General features: G+C 29.3%; 2 protein-coding genes across 4 annotated transcripts in view; both read right to left on the bottom strand.

The window, feature by feature from the left end:
* LOC107450387 (uncharacterized) overlaps positions 1-21,343 on the bottom strand; it is a 26,735-nt gene extending 5,392 nt beyond the window's left edge. Inside the window, exons 1-6 of one of the 3 annotated variants that reach the window (XM_016066167.3) lie at positions 21,060-21,343; positions 16,323-16,574; positions 14,581-14,832; positions 12,896-13,328; positions 7,832-8,192; positions 1,129-1,260 (exon numbers count right to left, since the gene is read on the bottom strand). In XM_016066167.3, the coding sequence (XP_015921653.1) occupies positions 1,129-1,260; positions 7,832-8,192; positions 12,896-13,328; positions 14,581-14,832; positions 16,323-16,493 (1,349 nt within the window). In that variant the 5' untranslated portion in view covers positions 16,494-16,574; positions 21,060-21,343. Of the gene's footprint in view, positions 1-1,128; positions 1,261-7,831; positions 8,193-12,895; positions 13,329-14,580; positions 14,833-16,322; positions 16,575-20,728; positions 21,027-21,059 lie in introns of those variants that run through there. The other 2 variants (XM_016066176.3, XM_043040645.2) reach the window with 2 other exon arrangements.
* Positions 1-21,694, bottom strand: part of LOC107450407 (uncharacterized) — a 477,566-nt gene that overhangs the window by 35,034 nt on the left and 420,838 nt on the right. The gene's annotated exons all lie outside the window — the stretch shown is intronic.

The following is a 21,694-nucleotide window of genomic DNA, read 5'->3' as shown; positions in this document are numbered from 1 at the left end:
AAAAAAAAAAAAAAAAAAAAAAAAAAAAAAAAAAAAAAAAAAAAAAAAAAAAAAAAAGAAAACTACTATCTTTTTTATAAAATAATTGCCTGCTTTTATTAACAAATGATTATATGCTTAAATTAATAAACAATCTTCTCCTTTTATTTTATTTTTTTATTAAAATACTATTTTTAACGAAAGCAGATGTGATTACACATCAAGAAAAACTTGCTAATGATATCGCATTTCTAAGAAATCAGAATTTATTCAACAAAAAAATATTGTTTTGTTAATTGATGTCAAATAGATGAATATAACTGGTGATTAAATAATGCATTATCTGAAATAATAAAACAATTCACCATAATAAATAACAAAACTGAGAAACTGAAGTGGATGATTTAAAATAAATCTCACATTTCACGCCAGATGTTTCAAGTTCCTTAACTCAAACATTCATTGCTATGCCTGTGCAATACATTTTCCCCACCCCCTCGTAAATCAAAGAGAAAACGAAATCAGCTTGCCACTCCTTTAAGTTTGATTGATGGCAGCTTATCAGAAAAAGAAAATAAACACAGGAGAAAATAAAACATTTGTCCCTTCCCTGCCCCCTCTAGATCTAATGATCTTCAAGGTCAGGGGAAGAATTGAAGTTCCTCTGGGCAAGTGAGGAGAAGAATCCCCCCCCCCTTCCCTTGACTCAACTTTAAGGATGAGTCAAATTTCTGCTTTTTTTTTAAAATAGCGAGAAAACCAAGCGAAATTCTTCCCGGTTTTCTGGTTTCCCGGTTATCTGGATACCGGATAAATGGTTCTCTACTGTATTAAAATAGTTTTATCATACAGATTCAGAAAGTGACTAAGCGTCAGTTTTATTAAAAAAAAAAATAATAGCAATAAATAAATACATGATGCAAACTATATCTGATCAAAATTAATAATACACCCAAATTAATTTTTTAAACAGAAAAAATATAGTAAAATAAGTTACATTTTAACTAAAAGGGAAAAATAATGTCTAAAATTTTTTTAAAAAAGCAAGGAAAAAAAGAAGAAGAAAAAAGGCTACAATAAATTATAACTTTACATGCTTACTGAAATTATGCACAGCATAACAACAAATTGGAGATTGAGCTGTCTTACCTATTTGATAAAGAAAGTAACAGATGCTTTCCAAAGGATCCTCCAATTCCAGGATGGAAATCAGTATCTGGACCATTAACAGAAGATCCATCATCACTTGAACTTCCAGTCTCACAAATTGAACTATTCCATCTACATAAATAAACTTAAAAATGAAATATTTTTCAGAAATACAATACCAACAAGTGTTATAAATAGATGAAGATGAACAAACAATTTGATGGATCAAAATCAAAATATGATATACTAGACTGTTAATGTGATAACAGTCTAGTATATATAATGTGATAACAGTCTAGTATACCAAAATATGATATACTAGACAAATGCATTTAGGCACTAAAAATACATTTATGTTCTATATGGAATTGTATTCAATGGCTTTGAGAGTTTACAGGTACAGCAAATGAAGAAAACTATCATCTACAGTTTAAAATAATGAAGAGATTGTAGTATAAAGTGTGAATTCTAAAAAAATATTTTGCTGTTTTAGTATTTCACATTACCTTTACAACTATCTGCATTTTATACACGATAGTTAGTCATAGGATTATAAAAAATTTTTATATAATGATTTCGTTTAATGCATAAATTTTAATATATAAATTTTAAAATATAAACTTAATTTAGAAAATGTTACAATTTGCAGCATTTAAAATCTTAAATTTTAAAAGCAAACAATAAAATAATTATTGAGAATAATAAAAAGATTGTGATAATAATAAAATTATTATTGAGACACAAAAATAAAAAAAAAGTTTACTAATTTAGGTTTTTAGATAATATAAAAGTCAGACATTTAAGTTACCATGAGTAGGGCTGCAGGTTTGTCGCGGCGCGAATTTCCGCAAAATTGTCATCTTTTTTCCTAAAATCCGCGAATTTCTCAATATGTCTTGACTTGCGCGAAAATTGCTTAAAATGTTTTTTTTTTAATTTATTATTTTTATTAAACAGAATTTTCTATTTTCCTGAACCTTAAATTGAACATGTAAAATTGATTAGATATTTAGGGGAGTGAATCAATAGCAAAATGACATGAAAATAGTTCAGAGATAAGAGATAATCACAATCTCGTCAACTAAGGTGGCCTTTCTACACCAAAGTGTAGGAAGGCCACAACCCAGGAGGGTTCCTTCCTGAAGTCAGTAAGAGTACAAAAGAAATTAGAATCGCAAAAGAAGGAAAATGTTATAAGTCAAATCTTAGACAGAAAAATTGTGATACATGCTATTGCACTGGGCAATGAAATTTCTACTGCCTTTCTACATATCCAGTTAATTTTTCCCAGACGACTTCTTGTGATTTTTTAAATATGGATCAGTTTCTAGATGAAGGGGGGGGACTTGTATCTAGTAGTTTGAATATAGAATGTTTGAGTTTTCACAGCAATTACTTCTTACAAAGCAACGGTCAAGGAATTGCGCGTTGGTGAAGGAAAATTGATCGTGTTTTGGAAATCAAAGACCGAAAGCTCCTAAATTGGCAAAAGTGGCAGTTCGAAGTTTGTCGGTGCCTAAAAACATCTTCGACGCAGAAAGATCGTTTTCTAAGTATACAAATGTATTAAGTGATGAAAGACGAAGGATAAATGAGAATAATCTGACAATGTACAATACTTTGTACCAAAATTCTGTTCATTTAAATAAAAATATTAATATTGCTTGAAATTCAAAGAAATACTTTTGTTGTGTATTTTTAAGCTTTTTTTATTATTTGCGCAATTTCTGTCTTTTGCATCATTTATATAATAAATTTTTTTATGTTTAGAATTTGTGTAATTTTCAAAATTTCCCGTGATTTTTCCGCGAATTTGGGGTCTTTTTTCCCGCGACAAACTAGCAGCCCTAACCATGAGATACCATTCCTCATAAACATGATGAAAAAAGAATTTTTTTTTTTGCAGTTTTTTTTACCCTATTCAAACTAAAATTGCGCGAAAATAAATAAATAAATATAAGAAAAACAAACAGTTAAAACTTAAGTTAAATCACATCAGTTTCTTAACAGAAAGTTAAGTTTTGAGCTATATCAAATTTGGACGAACTCAGTTTTAAAAGTTGTATATGATTTAAGAACTTTCATTTCTCCTCTCCAATTTCGGACATAATGGATTCAATAGTTTTTGAAGATCTAACCAGAAGCATAATTTTTTTTAAACAATTAACAAAATGTATTTTTTACTGAACTAGGATTGCCACAAATTAAATATGACATTTTCACACAAAACAATTTAAATTTTTTATAGTTCATGAGTATGAATAAAGACAACAAGATAGATATGTCTACAGCAGGATTGGTGAAAAGTCTAAATAATTTTTCTAAATATTCAAAAATATAAACTTTCAAATGAAAACAAGCTGGAATTACAAGCTTGTAATATTTATGTTTATATGAAGGTTGGGTTTTTGATGTCAAATTGATTGATTGAATGTAGGGTTTAGTGGCACAGCACAATTTTGAAGTCAAAAATCACAATGCACTTAACTTTTATAGTTCTAATATATTTAAAACATTAAATTAATATATAAATATGTTAATGTTATGTTAAACCAACAATAACATATAAATTTGCAATTAACAATAATTGAAGCAGAAAACAATCCTTTTACTTTACATTCATATTTTCTTTTTAAAGTTTCATTGACTTTTTTTTAATAGTTTTACTTATGAGAATCAATCAATATATCTTGAAAAATTCGATATTGATTGTTTCAAGATTATCATCTTGATGATAAGGAAATTCCATTTCGAAAACCTCTTGAGCACTTTAGCAAACAAAAATAGAGTATTTTCAATCATTTGGCACAGAAGAAAAGATAACATAACCTATTCAGAAATGCCAGAAACATTTATTTACCTCCACTAAAAATTTAAAAACAAAATGTAAAATTTCTGATGTTGAAAGAAAAAAAAATTTAAGGCAGGACAACAATTTTCTTCTTAAATCTCCTCCCCAATCATTATATTTCCTAACTTGATTTAACCCTCGTCTCTTCCTTATCTCTTTTCTCCTGAGCACACTGGAAATATGATGGTTTTCACAAAATTTTTAAGACTCAGATTTTACCGAAAAGTTTCTCAGGAATTGTAAATTTTGATGTTTAGCAGCATTTATAGAGATACTAGTGTCAAAAGTTTTCTTTTTTGGACCATTTCCTTCTGTGTTACCTGTTCTTATTAACATTATTATTTACTCCTTTAAGCCCCTATGAAGGCTTAATAGATGAAACAGCTTATCTTTTCCCCCAAACTTAGGTGGTGAATATAGTAGGTATACAGTTGCCATAAAAAGCCATTTTGATGGTTAGCTTGGAATAGTCTCAACTCACCTTGAGTACTCTTATTGGAAGTGGACAAGTTTTGGGGGTAAAAACTAGATAACGTTCATTACAAGATGCAATAAAATTTTCAGGTGAGATAAATGCTGACACTTCTGTGAGTTCGACAAGAACCATTTTCTCTAGAACAGCACATCTTCACCATGTTATAGCTAATTGATTTTGCATGTTGTTGATTAGTTAAAACTTAGTAATCCTCAAAATAAAATAGATGACAATGCGATCCTTATTTTTGTGACAAATGGGCAAAAACTGTTCTTCCCCATTTATCTTCAAATATGAACATGTTTCAGAATAAAAATTTCGGACATCTGCATAAAATTTCTTAATTTTTTCTTTTACAATCTTACAAAAATATCTGTTTTGGCACATATCACAATGTTATTATCTTACAGATATGCTCCTTTGTGAAATTTTTATAAGAGCAGCTCAAATATCTATTAATGCAAGATATTGGAGATGGTATAACAAATCTATAAAGAACTGTATTTAATTTCTTCTCATTTTATGCGTAAATGGCTTTTCTTGATGAAATTGAAGATTTTTGAGTTTTGAAAATAGCTGGATCACTTAAAAGAAATAAAAGAGTAATTTTTTCCTTTAAATTTTCCGACACTTGATCTAACAGATTAAAAAAAAAAAAGCTTAATATTTGAAGAATTGTTGGATTCATCACTAGAAAAGGCTATTACAGGAATACTTAACTATAACACAAAATTAATACAGGTTAATAAAGTAAGTCATCTAGTTCAAGAATAATTCAAAATTTGATGTGGTTTTATATCTTCACATGTTGCTTGTTCTTTTCTAAAATTACATTTTCATTTGGAACTCAAATCTAGGATGCAATAATTGTCAATGAGAAGCATATGAATATTAAACACAGAAGATGAAGATGGATTTTTCAGGCATGGACCACATCTCATTATAGAAGTTTTTTAATAAATGCAACATCCCTAAGCTATGTCTTCACTAAACCAAAGCATTCTCACCAGCTCAAACCTTTTTCCTCAAGATCCTCACTGATTAGCTTGAAGAGTTAATGTCCCATCATTATCAGTCACTATGCAACAATAAATCTACTTAACTTTGCTGTTTGTTTCACCAAAATATTAGTAGGATACAACTATTTATCATCACAAACATTGCTCTAATAAGTACTATTAAAAAATTGTCTGTTTTTACAGGCTAGAGCAAGCTCAGAAATTGTGCTTTTAGGCATATTTAATCTATGAGAGTGGTTTTCTATGCCCACTGCTCTCTTTGCTGCATTTTTAGAGCATGGCAAACATTTACTTTACAGCAATTTAAGAGTTTGTTTCATTGGCAGCTTTGGTGTATTCAACCTGAATGTTCATTATCTTATGAATTTTCTCATAGTCTTTGCAACCCACATTTAACACAAAAACATTTTTCGAGCATTAAGTTGCAATATGCTCTATCATCTGATAAATTAGATTTGATAAGGCATGGAAATTCAATGAATATGCCTTAAAAAGTTTACAAATATTATATTTATCTTTTTCAATGCAGGAGTCACTTTTGTTGTCAACAATGGTTTCTTAGGATATCCTATGATCAATAATTTTACTTTTAGCTTAAAGTTTAAGTACTTATATAGTATTAAAAAAAAAAGCTTGTTACAAACGAAATTAAATATTAAGTAAAAATTAATAATTATAAAGTAGTAGCTTGTTCACAATCACATTGCTGGTAAAAAACACACTATCATGTGGCATCAAAACACTATTCTCCCAGTTGCTACACAAAAAGTGCACTCAGAGAATACATGACGAAATTTGATGTATGAGCATTCTATAATAGTTGCCAGAGCTTGCTTCAGACATCAGCATATCTGTTTAATAGATAAGATGCTAACTCCCTCTCCTAAATTTCTTCCCATTTTCTTTTGTCAAATACAAATGACTCATGAAGAAAATAGCAGGCAGAACACTTAAGGAAGATATGAATATTTTAAATAGATCATATAGCTATAGTAGATGCTCTGTTTGGAAATTTAGCCAAATTTAAAATTTTTTGTAGAAAATAAGGATGTTTTTCATAGTAGAGTATAACCTCAAAAATATGACAGACTAAAATCTATTAAACTCTTAATTCTGTACAACTTTTTTCTACTTGTAACCAGAAAAAAATTAACTAAATCAATTTCAAATTAGAAAGATTCATTTAATTCTCATTTCAGTGATTTCATTCCTGTCTTAATATTATTGTATAAAATAGATTTTAAAAACCATGAGGAATTCTGGAACAGTGACTGCTGAAAAATCAATCCACATGAATTTAAGTTCAAATCATCTCAAACTGAGTGCAAAAAAGTACCATTTTAAAGTAATTACTCAAATACACGATTTGAAATTCATGTGTCATTATAATGTGCTCTAATAAAAAATATCAAGATTTTAAGAACTAAGTTGAAATGCTTAGATAGAACAAAAAAATATTAAAATAAAATCCTGCAAATTTAATTAGGAAATCAAATGTGTCAAAACGTGATTACTTAAATGCATGATTCAGAATTTGAAAATTTTATTAATATTTCACGAAAATATCAATATTCTAAAAATCGTAAAGAATTGCATTGTAATAACAGTTGAAAAACTGAATATCAAGACTACATGAATATTTGACTTAATCATCATAAACAGAGAGCATAAAAAAATTACTCAATAGCAAAACTCAAAATTCCCCTGTGGTAATTTTGTCATTGGAATATCAACATTTTAAAATCTCTAGAATTGCTGCCGAAAATACGTACAAAAAACTATATATATTTTATTTATCATGGAATCAAACACATTTTTTTAAAAAATAATTCTGGTTCAGTAACTTTGACGTTTCTATTGGTTTAAATAATGTATCTTAAATCTGGAATTAATTTAAATCTGAAACTTTAAAACCACCAAGCACCGCAGGTTTTTAAGGTTTAACTGTATAATGAAAATACACAATGTTTTCTGATGTGACTACTCAACATCCATACAGGTTGGCATTACTACATTTTGCACTAATATGGTTTAATGCATAAGGATGCACTTATCTGGTTTAGTGAAGAATCTGATTTGGTACATAATGTACTAAAACAGTTCAAGAAATGTAAAATAAATACTATAAAAATTTTAAAATAGCACATTATTTGCAATTTTACTGCAATGATGAAAGATAGCAATAAATCTGAAGTAAACTTATTACGTTTCAAAATGAGGACACAAGCATTAATTTAATGATAGTCTATCAGTATTTGTATGAAATTTATAAATATTAAAAGAAATAATTAGTTGTAGCATAAGTAGAAGCAGAAAAATCAAATAATAATAAAATCAAAATAAATGTAAAACTAGTACTTTTGTAGTTCTTTATTTTCCCAATGAGTCTGAATGTCTTTGTTGGCTTCATTACAAAGCTTTAATATATCTTCATTTCTAGGAAGTCCAGAACAATTCATGTTATCAATCCTCCAAATCCATGAATCATTACCAAATAGATCTCTTGGCTCTTTAGTCCATGATCTATGAGAGTTCAATCGACGAGAGATGGGAGGCACTGAAACTTTTGGTAGAAGATGATACATTTGTTCACTGTTTGAACACATTGATAAATAATTTTGACTATTCGCTTTAGTTCCAGTTTGTTGAGCAGGAACACAAGATAAAAGGTTTATGACTTCATCTAAATCAATATTGTTCGGGGAACCATTTAGTGGATCTGAAATTAAATTTCACTTAAAAAATCTGTAATAAATTAAATATGTTATGAACTTAAGAAGAAGAAAGCAGAACTACTTGCCACCACAGACATTTGCTAATACCAATCAGTTTTTAATCTTAAGACATCACTTAAAGTAAAAAAATTCATAATAAAAACTAAGTGATAAATTTTTTTGTGTGTCATCGATTGCAAATCGGAAGTAAATGTCAGATAAATGCATTAAAACGCATCGATAGCACGGTGAGAATGAGACTTTGAGATAGCGAGATACTGGTAAGCTAGAGTTTTTGGGGCAATAAATTTGGTCTTTCTTCTAATTACATTTTTTATGCTTGTTACTATTCCTTGCTTAGATTTTTACGTAAACCTCATCATTGAAAATAAAAAAATATTTAAATAAAATTCCTAACTTTCTAAGAGAATATACCATAATTAGATATAGATCTAAGTGGAATCAGTTACCTTCAATGCAGCCTTCAGATTTTTAATAAGAGATCTATAATATTATGAATACAAAAGCTCAGTACTATTTAGATATTACTCCTCAATGGCTGAATGGAGCTGCCAATTTGAATTTTGAGTTCAGAGTTCTACGTAGCTCATCCAATAAAATACTATAAATAAATTAAAAGATGCACAATTGAAAAAAATGCAAAGTAGTGTTTTCAGGTTGTCACCAATATTAAATGCGTATTTGCTAATATTATTAATGTCAATAAGTATCATTAACAAACCAGAAATTCTAACATTTATTGATATGAAAATCAGTTTACAGTTGGGGCAGTATAATATAGAACTCTTGCACAGGGTCTTTGAATATTTTAAAAGACATAGAAACCTATAACAGGGTGCATAGCCAAATTTTTCAACAAAAAATAAGCACCTTTTCAAGCACTCAAAAATATTTTTAAGCACTTATAAAAAATATAATTTAGCAGGATTGGCAAGTTTTTGACAAATGACGGTTTTATCCAGATTTAACTGTCGTGTCAAAAAAAAAAAAAAAAAACTTTTGGCAGAGTTTTTGAGAATTGTCAAAATCATGACATTTGAAATCAGAAAACGAATGGTGTTCTTTTACCCCGAGGACCGACGGTACGGCGAAATAGATTGGGGTCAAATTAATTGCAAAAACGTAGAATAGAACAATATGAACAGTGTCTTTATGCATAATATGTGGCGAAAATCAACAGGGTAAAGGAAAAATTAAGCACTTTTCAAAATCACCCAATAAAAAAAAGCACCTTTACGGGCTTTTAAAAAACGCAAATCAAAAATAAGCACATTTAAGTACTTTTTAAAAATGCTATGCGCCCTGTATAATTAAAAGACTCTATTGCTGTGTTTTAAGTAACTGAAACTAGTCTAAAACTTTTAAATAAGTGTTTTCACTAGAGCATGAGAACACAAGAAAGTCGTGTATTTTTTGTTTTTCTCACATTATAAAATTGCTAATGTGAGGATTTTTTAGAGCATGTGAATACAAATCAAGATGTGTGATATTAAGATAGCAGGAAGTATTATAATGTATGATTTTTAAAATGTGTGAATGCTAATCGTGATGTGATTTTTAAATCTTGTGAAATGGAAGGTTATGTGTGACTTTTAGATAGCATGAATATGAATCACAATGAAAAATGCATGAATATAAATTGTGATATGTGATTTTCAAATTGCCAATAAGAAAAGGTTGGGTTGCGTCAATAAACTTGCACGTGTTCATGAGACCTACAAAATATGTATGTGTGGCAAATTATTTTTCTGCAAAATGCAAAGCAATTATTAAAAATTTGCAGATGTAATTTTTAAATTCTTTTCGGGAAGGTGAAGATTCTGATTGGATGATTTTTGTGAAAGCATAGCTAAACAGAAGTAAAATCCACCTGTATTGTGCCCTGTTAACTATGAGAAGTTCTTTTCATCTATTACTATAATATAAATATCCTAAACTGAGATTTTGAATGCTCAAAAATTCTGTTTAAACTTCGTTTGTTTAATAATTATCTTTATAAATGATTATTTTTTATTTTATTTAAATAGATAGAATGCTAGAAAGATAAAATTTCATATCAGTTCTGGTTAATTTTACATTATGAAAACAATTTATACACTGAGGATCAAATATGTCGTTAGATTTATTTTTAATTTTCTAAATTATATAACTTTTATAAATACAGTAGAGAACCAATTATCCGGGATGCTCGGGACCATCACTATCCCGGATGTCTGAATTTCCCGGTTTTCTGGATCGACCAAAAAGTGTCGTTAATTGATGTTTTATCGAACCAGAATTACAAGGAAAAAGTGTAATGCATAAAGTAAGAGAAAAAAGAAAGGTACTCCTAACTTTAAAAAGAAAAAAAAATGATAGAAAAATAACATTTAAAAGAATAAAAAAAATTGCAAGTTTAGACAAGAAAAAGAAGCTTAAAAAATGCAAAATTCTTGTATTTATATTTTAAAAATAATTACAATTCATAAATTAACTAATATAAACAAACCAATGGTTAAATAACTCAATATATTTCCTACCTAATTATACGGGGGAAACGATAAAATAAAAGGAAAACGTATTAATCTAAATAAAAACACTTGAAAATTATCGCACCAATAACGATAGTTAAAAAAGGCACTAGCATAAATATTAAAACCCGGAACAAGGCAAGATCAACGGAATTTTTAAAAAAAACCTAATGATAAAATTTCTGAATAAAAATAATTTATTGAGTGCGAAATTTTTTGTGAAAAGAAAAAAAAATCAAACGTAGTGGAATCAGAAAAACAAAACTGCAATCTGCTTCATAAAATAATCCTATGTTTAAATTAATAAACAGTTCCCCTTTTATTTTTTTCTTGTTGATAAAAACACGATTTTTAATTACTGCAGATGTGATTCCACATCAATAAAAACTTGCAAATGATACCGCACTTCCAAAGAATGAGAACTTATTCAGAAGAAAAAGATTTTATTTTTATTAATCGATGTCAAATAGATAAATATGGTACAGAACCCAATATCCAGAAATCAGTAAACCGTAAAACCAAAAAACCGGAACGAAATTCGCTAAATTTTCCTGACATTTTTTAAAAAAAATTTTTTTTTTCCTCATAAGATTTTAGGATTTTTCTTTCTTTTATTGAAAGATGTTTACCTTACCATCATTTTGCAAATAATCATTAGTGTATTACTTTGTTTTTTAAAGATTATTTCCAAATATTTTTTTTTTTTAGTTAATAGCAATAAAAATGTAAAATTTTTTTAGCAATAAAAAAACGGCTTTTTGTAGCGATTCAGAAAATCGGAAAAATCAGCTATCCGGAATAGCGATGGTCCCGATCGTTCCAGATAATCGGTTCCCTACTGTATATTTTTCTCTTTCATCTTCTGTTCACTGATAAGCATGCAATGCGTATCAGTGCCCACCTCCCTCGTAAATCAAGCGGAAAACGAAATCAGCATGCCACACCCTTGAGCTTGATTGATGGCCTAAAGGAGAAAATAAAACATTTCTCCCTTACCTGCCTTCAAGGTCACGGAGGAAATGACGTTTCTCTGAGTAAATGGGGGGAAAAATCCTCCCCTCCCCTACATTTTCCTCTACTCAACTTCAAGGATGAGTTCAATTTCCGCTTTTTATCATAATCGCTCTAGTTTAAAATGGTGGGAAAACCGAGCAAAATTTTTCCCGGTTTTCTGGTTTCCCGGTTATTTGGATACCGGATAAATGGTTCTCTACTGTAATACAGAATTAAGTGTATCTTACTCTGTAATCATGACAATATCATTAATTAAAAGTTTTTGATTCAAATAATAAAAAGGAAGATAATATCTGTGTTATTGACATAAGAGATAAAGGAATGATTATATATTTCTAGCTCTGTTTGCTTTCAGCTTTTCTGAATACATTAAAATTAAGAAAAAAAAGACTATAATTATTCATTACAATCATAATAGAATAAAATTTTGAATTTAAAATCAATCAATAGACTTTTTCACATTTAAATAAATAATAAGCTCACTGAACATTATTTACAAAATGAGATCATAATAAGAGAAATACTGGTCCTGGGAATAACTCCTCCAAAAACATAGGCCAGAATCCTCAATCGCAAATCACTTGCTTCAAATATAATTTGTTCTACAATGACTAGGTGTCACATTAAGTGTAAACATATTTTCCAGTTTTTAGCACCTATTTATATATATATATATATATATNATGTGAGCTTTCAAAAGTACAAGATTTTGGTTACTATTCAAAATATAAGTGTTTCTTCAAAATTTTAAATTTATTTTTTCTAGAACATATTTAGAAACACTATCCTTTATAAAAAATATATAAATTTTATGTATTAATTAAATTTCACATATGAATATAGGTTTTTGACATTTTCGACAGTGAGGTTTTTGACGTGACGGTTTAAACCATGGTTTAAACTGTCAAAAACTGTCACATGTCAAAAACCTGCCCACCCTGATATATATATATATGCATGTATATAGCTATAGATACAGGTTGAAGTTAATAAGTAAGGTCTAATAAATAATACAACCAGAAATGAAAACCATTATTTAATGATAAAAAAATATAGATAACATATTAACAACATGAGTAGGAGGGGAAAATTTCTTACTTAAAAAAAAAAATTATCATAAAAATATGCTTTCCGTTTTAATATAAAGGGAAAAGGTATCTTACCTTGTTCAGGAGATCCATTTGATCTGGAATAATTAACAGTTTTAGTGTCTGACGAAGTCCAAATTGAAGTTGGAGTTGGCCAAACAGAGTTTGACGATGAACTGTCCGTAACAGCTGGCGTTCCAAATGGCGAATATACTGACATATTTGTAGCTGCAGATATAGGAGAGGAATGATATTGCTGATGCTCAGTAGGCTCATTTGTTTTCAAATTCCCAACTTTGAATATATGAGAAAAATGTTTTTTGATAGTTGCATTCAAATCTGTATTGACTGAGATTTTTGAAGGATTCCTTTCCAGTGATTTCCATTGCAGACCATGTCTCACTGAATCACTAGTAAAGTTTTTGGACAGTTTAGACAAAGATTTCCAAGTAGTTAAGGAGAATTGTGCTTGAAGTTCAATAAATGAAGAGAGGCAAGTACCAATTACCTAAATTAAATTTAAAATCAGAAAAGTTGTAAACACAATTCATAAACAATTGAGTCCCCACATGCAAACATCAAATTACTTTCCAAGGAAACTGCTTTTTCAGTCATTAGGGAAAAATCTGAAAATTTTATTTTATTTATGATCTAGTGCATAAGACAGCCAGGATGACTTTAAATGATATACAATACTTAAGTTCAACATGAAAAAAAAAAGACCATAGACTGGAGTGCATACATAGATCTACACATAGTTAGAAAAATTGTGAATTTATATTTTATTTCGTTTTATAAGAGATAATCGATAATTAGACATTCTTATTTGTTTGAGGAAAGTGTGCTTTAAAGACTAAAGCATTTCTTTAGCATATTTAGCAGAGAGAAAAGGTAAAAAAGTATTTCATATTAAATTCTTTAAATGTTTTATTGAAGTATCTTGAAAGTCATATGTGTTTTTATAACATAAAGGTCAATTATGAATTATTTCTTCATAAAAAAGTTGATATTTTCTTTTACATTTGTTACTTTAATGAGAACTTTTTAGATAGGATATGCTTTTCCTGGCAAAACTATGAATTAGCTTTATCAGCATGATTTAACTTAAAAGCATGCCATACAATACTGTCTATATATTGATCAGCAAGGCAATCGAGCATTCTTTAATTCTCTTGCAGTATTTAAAAAGTCCTAGGAAATGCATGCCAAAATAGATGCTCACTTTTTTACTAAATATCTGATAAGAAAAAATTTATGTTTTTAAAATGCACTGGCAACGAGTACCTAAAGCTCAGAAATTACACGCTTTTTTCTTTTTCTCTTTTTTTTGCAAGATTTAATAAGAGTTTTATGAAAGTTTATAAAAACTCTACACCCTTGAGACTTGAAAAAATTGGAGGGAAAATGTTTGAAACAAAAAGATAACAAATACTTAAAATTTATAACACAAAAAAAAAATCAGAAATTGAAAAATTATTTGCTCTAAAAGTGGTATACTTTTCGTCAATTTAAATAATTATTATTAAAAAATGTCAGAAGTCTAACTTATGAATGATAAAAAACAATATAATGTCGTTTAGAAGTGGGGTAACAAATTCTGAATTGTAGAAATAGAATAATTAAATCAGTTCATCTGATACCACAAATTCCTTGAGTTGAAGGTAAATTTCCGTAATAATTCCAGGTATACTCTAACATCCTTATTTGTCTCTGAGTACCTTAAACACCAATTTAACAAAATAATCATGAATAAAACCTACTTGAAAACTTTCAGCAATAGTATTTTCAATGTTAGCCTCACTTGTCCCCATTTCTAAGTCATTTAAAATCTCCTGCAGCATCATAAGCGTTTCAGTTTTTACAGCAGCACTAGCACCAGCAGTAGCTTTGCTTATTTCTTCCCATACAGATAGAAACTGGAGAGATACATTGTAATAGACAGGTACTTCACGCACAGTATGAAACAAGTTTCTTGCTAAAGACGAGCCAGCTCCACAGAGTGAGTTCAAAGTCTAATTAAATAACAATAAAAAAATTTGTAGCATATCTACCACTACAAAATTACAACTACAATTCACTAGTATATAAGACATGTTAACTCGACTCTATGTTGGTGACCCGGTTGTTATGTGAACACGCTTACCTTAGCAGTAACGCCCACTTCGATATGAACACGCCTACCTTGACATTAACGCCCACTTCGATCTGGAAACGCCTACTTCGATGGATGGTCCACATTGAACAGTTGACTTGCTACTTGTGACTGTGACATCATCCACCTCCTACCGCTGTTGCTGCTCAGTTTCAATCACACACAACGTACAACATATACAGTCGACTGCTGGGGGCAACACGAGAGCGACTACAACCGTGAAGTTAATAAACCTCTCACATTCAGCACTAAAAAAATACGGTGATCTTGATGCAGCTCTCCCGTCTTTGCACAAAAACATCAATGCTTCAACTAGTGGTATCCATTCATCGAATTCTATCACAGATATAATTCTGATGGGGGAGTACTGTAGCGTATCTACCACTACTAAATTACAACTACAATTCACTAGTTTATAAGACATGTTGACTCGACTCTACGTTGGGGTATCTTTTCATAGATGACGATTGACACAGCCGATAACTACCATCCCCCCACAAATTAAACAGCTAGAAGTTATATGATAGCAATAATTAAATACATTGTAAAGCTTTAAAATGCAAAAAAATTTCAATACACAAGCCAGTCTGAACAATCACAAGTGTTTAAAGATTTGCAAATTTTAAAGAATAAACCAATTCTGTTAAGAAGTCAAACCTCAAGTCCTGGTAAAAATTGATTTTTCCCTGGCAAAAAGCCAACCCTGAATCTCATAGTTAATATTTTAAACAATAACTGAATAAAGGTTATTTTAATTTAGAAACTTTATTATAATTTAAAAAAACACATCCACTTGTTCAAAGGGAAGAAGAAAGAGATAAAATGTTTTAATTATATTCTTCAATTTTAATTACAACCTGAAGACACATTATGTTATCACTAGAAAACGCATTTTCTGCAAAAACAAATGCATGATAAAATGCATCTTACTATCCCTAAATCTATGCGGCATATCTAACGGAAACTACTGTAATTGAATTTTAAAAAATTGCAGATTTAATCAGAAAAGTTCCCTAGATTTATTTTTTCCTTCTCCCTTTTTCGAATTTTAGGATCGGGAGGGGGGACATATATCTTTCTTTTCAGTAGAAAAAAATCATTTCCCAATACTTTTGCCGACACACAATTTTGTTTGCCAAATTCACGATTTTATTGCATTTGGAAAGATGATGAAAGCTTAGTGAAGGCCTTAATAATGATTCTATAAGGTTTCAGTATAAATTGATTACAGTCATCAGTAAAGATTTTTTGATAGAATAAATTCTAAGTAAAGCTCAATTTCTATAAGAGACTTCATAGATATAAAATATTTAATAGATACAAATTTTAAAATGAGAATAACTTACATACCTGAATGTAACAACAGCAAACATCTAGACAATTTCTTATATCATTCATTAAATTATTTTTGTCAAAATCTCGATAAGATGATTTGCCAGAAGATGAAATGGGAAATGTCATATCTCGCTCTTGATTTATTGAAGATTTTGTAAAATTAAAATGTCTTTTTAAGTTAGCCATGTTTAGATGCCTTGATAATGCTTAAAACTGGGGATAATAGTTTCAAAAGATTGCAGTACTTGACTCTCACAATTATACCATCTACAAAAAAAAATATATATATTGGTGTAAAGAGTTAAATACAATATTGACATATTATAATACAAAAACTAACATAAGTCAGAAAAACACGAATAACAAGGAACTGTACCAATAATTTTCATAGAAGAAAGCTTAAAAAAATGGGATGAAGTGCAGAGTTTTGGTTCAAATCTAATGCAAAACTATTAATTTGAAAAATGCGTGAATTTGAATTATGTGTGAGTTTAAACTACATGTGTGAAGAATGCGCGTGAGCAGCAGTCATGCAAATGCTTACAAGTCAAAAGAAGAAGTTAGTCAGAGTGCCCTACAATCAGAATTTATTCTAGACTGGGTTTGCAGGGTGCCCTGTTTGTCTTTTAAATAAGCGCGTGAGCGCGGGGTATTCAGATACTCATTATAGATTAAAGGGGTGGAAACAGCCTATTAGCGTCGGGGTTTTGGTAAATCCATGTGGTTTTCTGATCGATTTTTTCTTTTGGCAGAAATAAACGTTTCGATCGTAATTAATCATTTTTCTCAACCATTTCCCAAAGGTTTTTCAAATTTTAACATATTTAATAGGTTATTACGACTTGCGTATCTTGAACTTCAGTTACCACGTTTTAGAAGTGCTCGATTCGTGACGATGCCATCGTAATTTCATGTCCTTTGATTATAATTTTTTCAGAAGCTATTTATCACTTTTCTGGCCCTTTTCGCATGGTTTTTCAAATTCGATATTCTTAATACGATGCTATTACGTCTTTCAAAATTACAATTAGGGTTACAATTTCCTGTCGTTTTAAGATAAGTTTTACATCAGTTATAAATCATTTAATCGACCCTCTTCACATGGTTTTTCAAATTCATTAATTTTAGTATGATTCAAATCGATTAAACGACACGATTCGGTTAATTTTTTTGCAGCTTTTTCTCATGGATTTTCAAATTTGACATTTTTAATATGATGTTGTAACGACGTGCGAAGTTCAAATTTGCGTTATCACTACTTGATACGTTCGATTCAATCGCAATTTCATGATGTTTGAAGCAGGGTTGGCTTTTTGCTGGCAGAAACTGGCTTTTGCCATGCCAGTGGCAGAAACTGGTTATAACCGGTAAAAACCAGCAAAAACTGGCAGAAACTAAAAAAACATCTATACTAGTTCTAGTAATTGCTTAATGACATTTTGTTAAAGTAAATTGAAAAATGTAACTCCATGTAACTGTAACAAACTTTTTAATTCATTGTTTGTAAATATATATTATTTTGCTTATGTTAAATATAAAGAGTGCTGTATATCAAATATTTATATGAAATACAGAGTAAAGTTATGTAATAATAAATATAAATACTATATTTTAGTTTATTACATTAAACTCTGAAATTCAATAATTATTATCATTTAACTCTTAACATAACTGAATAGAGCTATTTTCAAATAGTTTTTTTCTTTTCAAGACATAATTTGCATGACAACAATCCATTTATTATAACAGTAACAGTTTTAATCTTTGCTGTATCTAAGAGGCATTATAATTGGTTAGACTGCTACATGGTGGTCCAGTTTTAAAAAATAAGCAACAGATGAAAGTTTCACAAATCTTGCTTGTTCCTTGATGGCAATGCCTGCTAGTTCGGCTGAACTTGAGAGAATCTTCTCAAATTTCTCGTTTGTGTATAGCAAATTGAGAAATTGTTTAGGTTTAGAAACTGCATCAAAACTTGTCTTCTTTTATAGATTACTGCAGAGTGTAAACAATGTAATATTTGATTTTGAATGGTGATAATTTTGTAAATAAATTGTATTTTGTTTAACATTTAATTGTTTTTTTCTATGAATTATATATTGTATGTCAATCTCAGTACTTACTTTTATGCCATTTTCCGAATTTCTGCCATAAATGTGGCAGGAAAAGGTTTCTGCCATGCCAGTTTTAACCGGTTTCTACGAGAGGTTTTAACCACCTCGGCAGAAACTTGCCAACCTTGGTTTGAAGATCGCTTTTACAAAAGTTATTAATCATTTTCTCTGCTTTTTACATGGTTTTCAAATAATGATATGTTTAATACGATGCTCATTTGAATTTGAGCTATTACTATTTGATGCGTTTGATTCATGACGATTCAAACACAATTCCACACCATTTTTTTAGCAGTTACTTATCGTTTTATAGCCTCTATCACAGGATTTTTCAAACTTTGATACTTTTAATACAATACTATTACGACGTTCGATTCCTGGCGATTCCATTCAGGGCCGGATTACCCATTAGGCTAGACTAAACCATGGCCTGGAGCCCCCAATGATTAGGGGCCCCCTTATGATGGATTTTTTTGAAAATAAATTTTAAAAAATTAAGAAAAACAATGATTTTTCAGAATGTTATGATTATTTTTTAGTTCTAATTTAATAAAATAAAGTAAAATTTAATTTATTATTTATTTATAATTTACATATGCTTTCTTAAATGAAAAGATATATAAATACTTTTATACTTGAATAAATAAAAAAGTACGAGAAAAAAATGTAATCTAAGGGCCCCACAAATTTGAATGGTCTAGGGCCCCACGTATGCTTAATCCGCCTCTGATTCCATTATAAATTCCCAATATTAGATAATATTGGGTCGTTTGGAATGACCGTGTCCATTCTACCATACTAGATAATGAATCAGCAAGAAAACCTAATAGTTCTTTTAGCAGTTATTTATAATTTTATTGGCCTCATTTTTTATATGGCTTTTGTATCTATTTCATATAATTTAATACAATGTTTATATTTTGAATTTGTGTTATCACTCTTTAAGGTGTCCGTTTTGCGACTATTCCATAATTAGCATCGCTTATGGTAATTCCTACTTCTTTTTTAATTCTGATAATTTTAATACAATGTTACTACGACAAGCAGTTTTAAGCTTTAAGGAATCACTTTTTAACATACTCAATTTGGATCGATTCTACCGTAATTCCACATAATTTAAGAATCGTGTTTTTGGCAGCTGTTGGTCGTTTTTTGACTATTTCTTTGTTGTTTTGTTCCATTCCAATTTAATTAATATGATGTCATGGCTAACGAACTTCATATTTTAGTAATCACTTTTTCACACGTTTGACTTGTGACAATTCCATCGTAAGTCCACATTGATTTTCGATCTCTTTTTCGGCAGTTATTACTATTACTTATCATTTTTACATTGTTTTAAAAATTCCAATATGTTTAATAAGTTATCATAACGACTTGCAACATTTTCAAAATTCGAGTATTACTTTAATTTTAAAACTAATTTATAAAATGAGCAAATTAAACTGAGAAATTCGTTTTAATTTTAATCTTATTTTTAAAAAAGACTTTTTTTAATGAAGAAATTAAAAACTTTGTATAATTTGAGTGTCTTAAGAGTTATGCAAATATTTGCAAACAATGCCCTTTTTTATGGAGAAATAGTGCCCTTTTTAGCTTTTAGCAGTCTGCCTTTTTTAAGGTCTAGAATAAACACTGCACACTAGCTCTGTGACATAAAACTCACTTATCTTTATTTTGAGTGAAAGCTATTTATTATTGGTAATTATAATGAGAATATTTCATATTGTGATCTGTCTCGTCAACTACAATTACAAAGCGCCAGATAGGCTTTAAACTTGCAAATTTGCTTATTAGAACATGTAGAGTTTTACCTGGTGATTGCTACAAGTTAGTTAAGCATCCTTCGAGTTGGTCCCATTCTGTGATAGATTTGTTTTTTTCTTACTGGGCCATCGCCCGGAAGTTGCCAAGATTTAGTGATCATTTTGAACAGATCATGACACAGAAATCTTCCTGTTATGATAAATTGCCTGTTCAGATTATGTGTTGAACATTACAATTTAAAAAACTTGGAATATTTCCAGAGTGATATATGCCAAAATAACTGACAAGTCTTGACAACTTCCAGGCAGTGGCCCATGAGAAAATAAGAAGAAACAACACAGAGGGGGACAAATTTGATGAATAAAATTCATTAGCACCTTCAACATTTTAGCTGGAGTAACAGATCACAGAACGGATATATAATTGTCCCGTTTAAACTCAAAATTTTTCAGTAGCAATCGCAACAATTATAACATGAAAAATTACAAAATTATAAATAACATGCTATCTGCATATTTATCTTCTTCAAAGTAAACAAACCTGTTAATCTTTTTTCCACAAACATTTAAACTTCAAACAAACACGTTATACAAAACATTATCCTTTAACCGCAATACTTTCAACAAAAAAAATTAATTAAAAAAAGTCTATTATAAAATCTTAGACAAACTTCTGATTACAAAACAGCAGACTGCTGTTTACAAATAGTGTACATCATGACAATAATAAATACATTTTCAAGCAGCATATTTAAAAAACTAAATTAAAAATTATAATATAAAATAAGCTAATAAACAGTGTGATCAAATATGTAAAAAATATTTTAAATACAGAGAAACAAATTGTAGCCACTCCCTTAAAAAAAACTTACATCTAAAAATTCAAGGATAAAATACTTTTATTCAGCGAATGAAACACGCTGCTACAGTTTATTAGTTAAACTGAAACAATGAAAATTCAGATTCTTAATCACTTTAATGAATGAAATGATCTAAAAATAATCTAACTTAATTGCCCATTATGATTTATTTACTATAAAACTCAGTTTCGCGCTGCTCACAAAACCAAAACACATGCTGATCAAGCGATTTCGTAATCGATGAATTTCGATAAATTTTAATGTAAGTATGGATAGACAACCGTATAAATTTAAGCAAAGATGGCGCTAGTAGTTTACATTTGTTGTAAAACTTCCGGGTTAATACTTCCGATTTATTTCTACGCCAAAGCTTAGAAAAGCCCGCCATGCAATATTATTATACTTGTAGTGTTTACACCATAACGAGTTCTTTTAATTTAACTTTCAACGAATCAAACATCAGAAGAATTCGGAAGATTCTGCTAGCATACGCTTTACTGCCGTGCAATTGAAAAAACAACGTAAGTTTTTCACGGCTAAATAAAATATATTGCTAAAATAAAATATAAAAAAGCTGATAAGCAAAATTTATTTATTTATTTATTTATTTATTCTTTTTTTCCAATGTGTAGCTAACCATTAAAAGA

The sequence above is a fragment of the Parasteatoda tepidariorum genome, chromosome X1 (genome assembly GCF_043381705.1).
Source record: "Parasteatoda tepidariorum isolate YZ-2023 chromosome X1, CAS_Ptep_4.0, whole genome shotgun sequence".
Taxonomy (NCBI): Eukaryota; Metazoa; Arthropoda; class Arachnida; order Araneae; family Theridiidae; genus Parasteatoda; species Parasteatoda tepidariorum.
The sequence above is the reverse complement of the archived record's forward strand: the minus strand, read 5'-3'. Positions and strand labels throughout refer to the sequence as shown.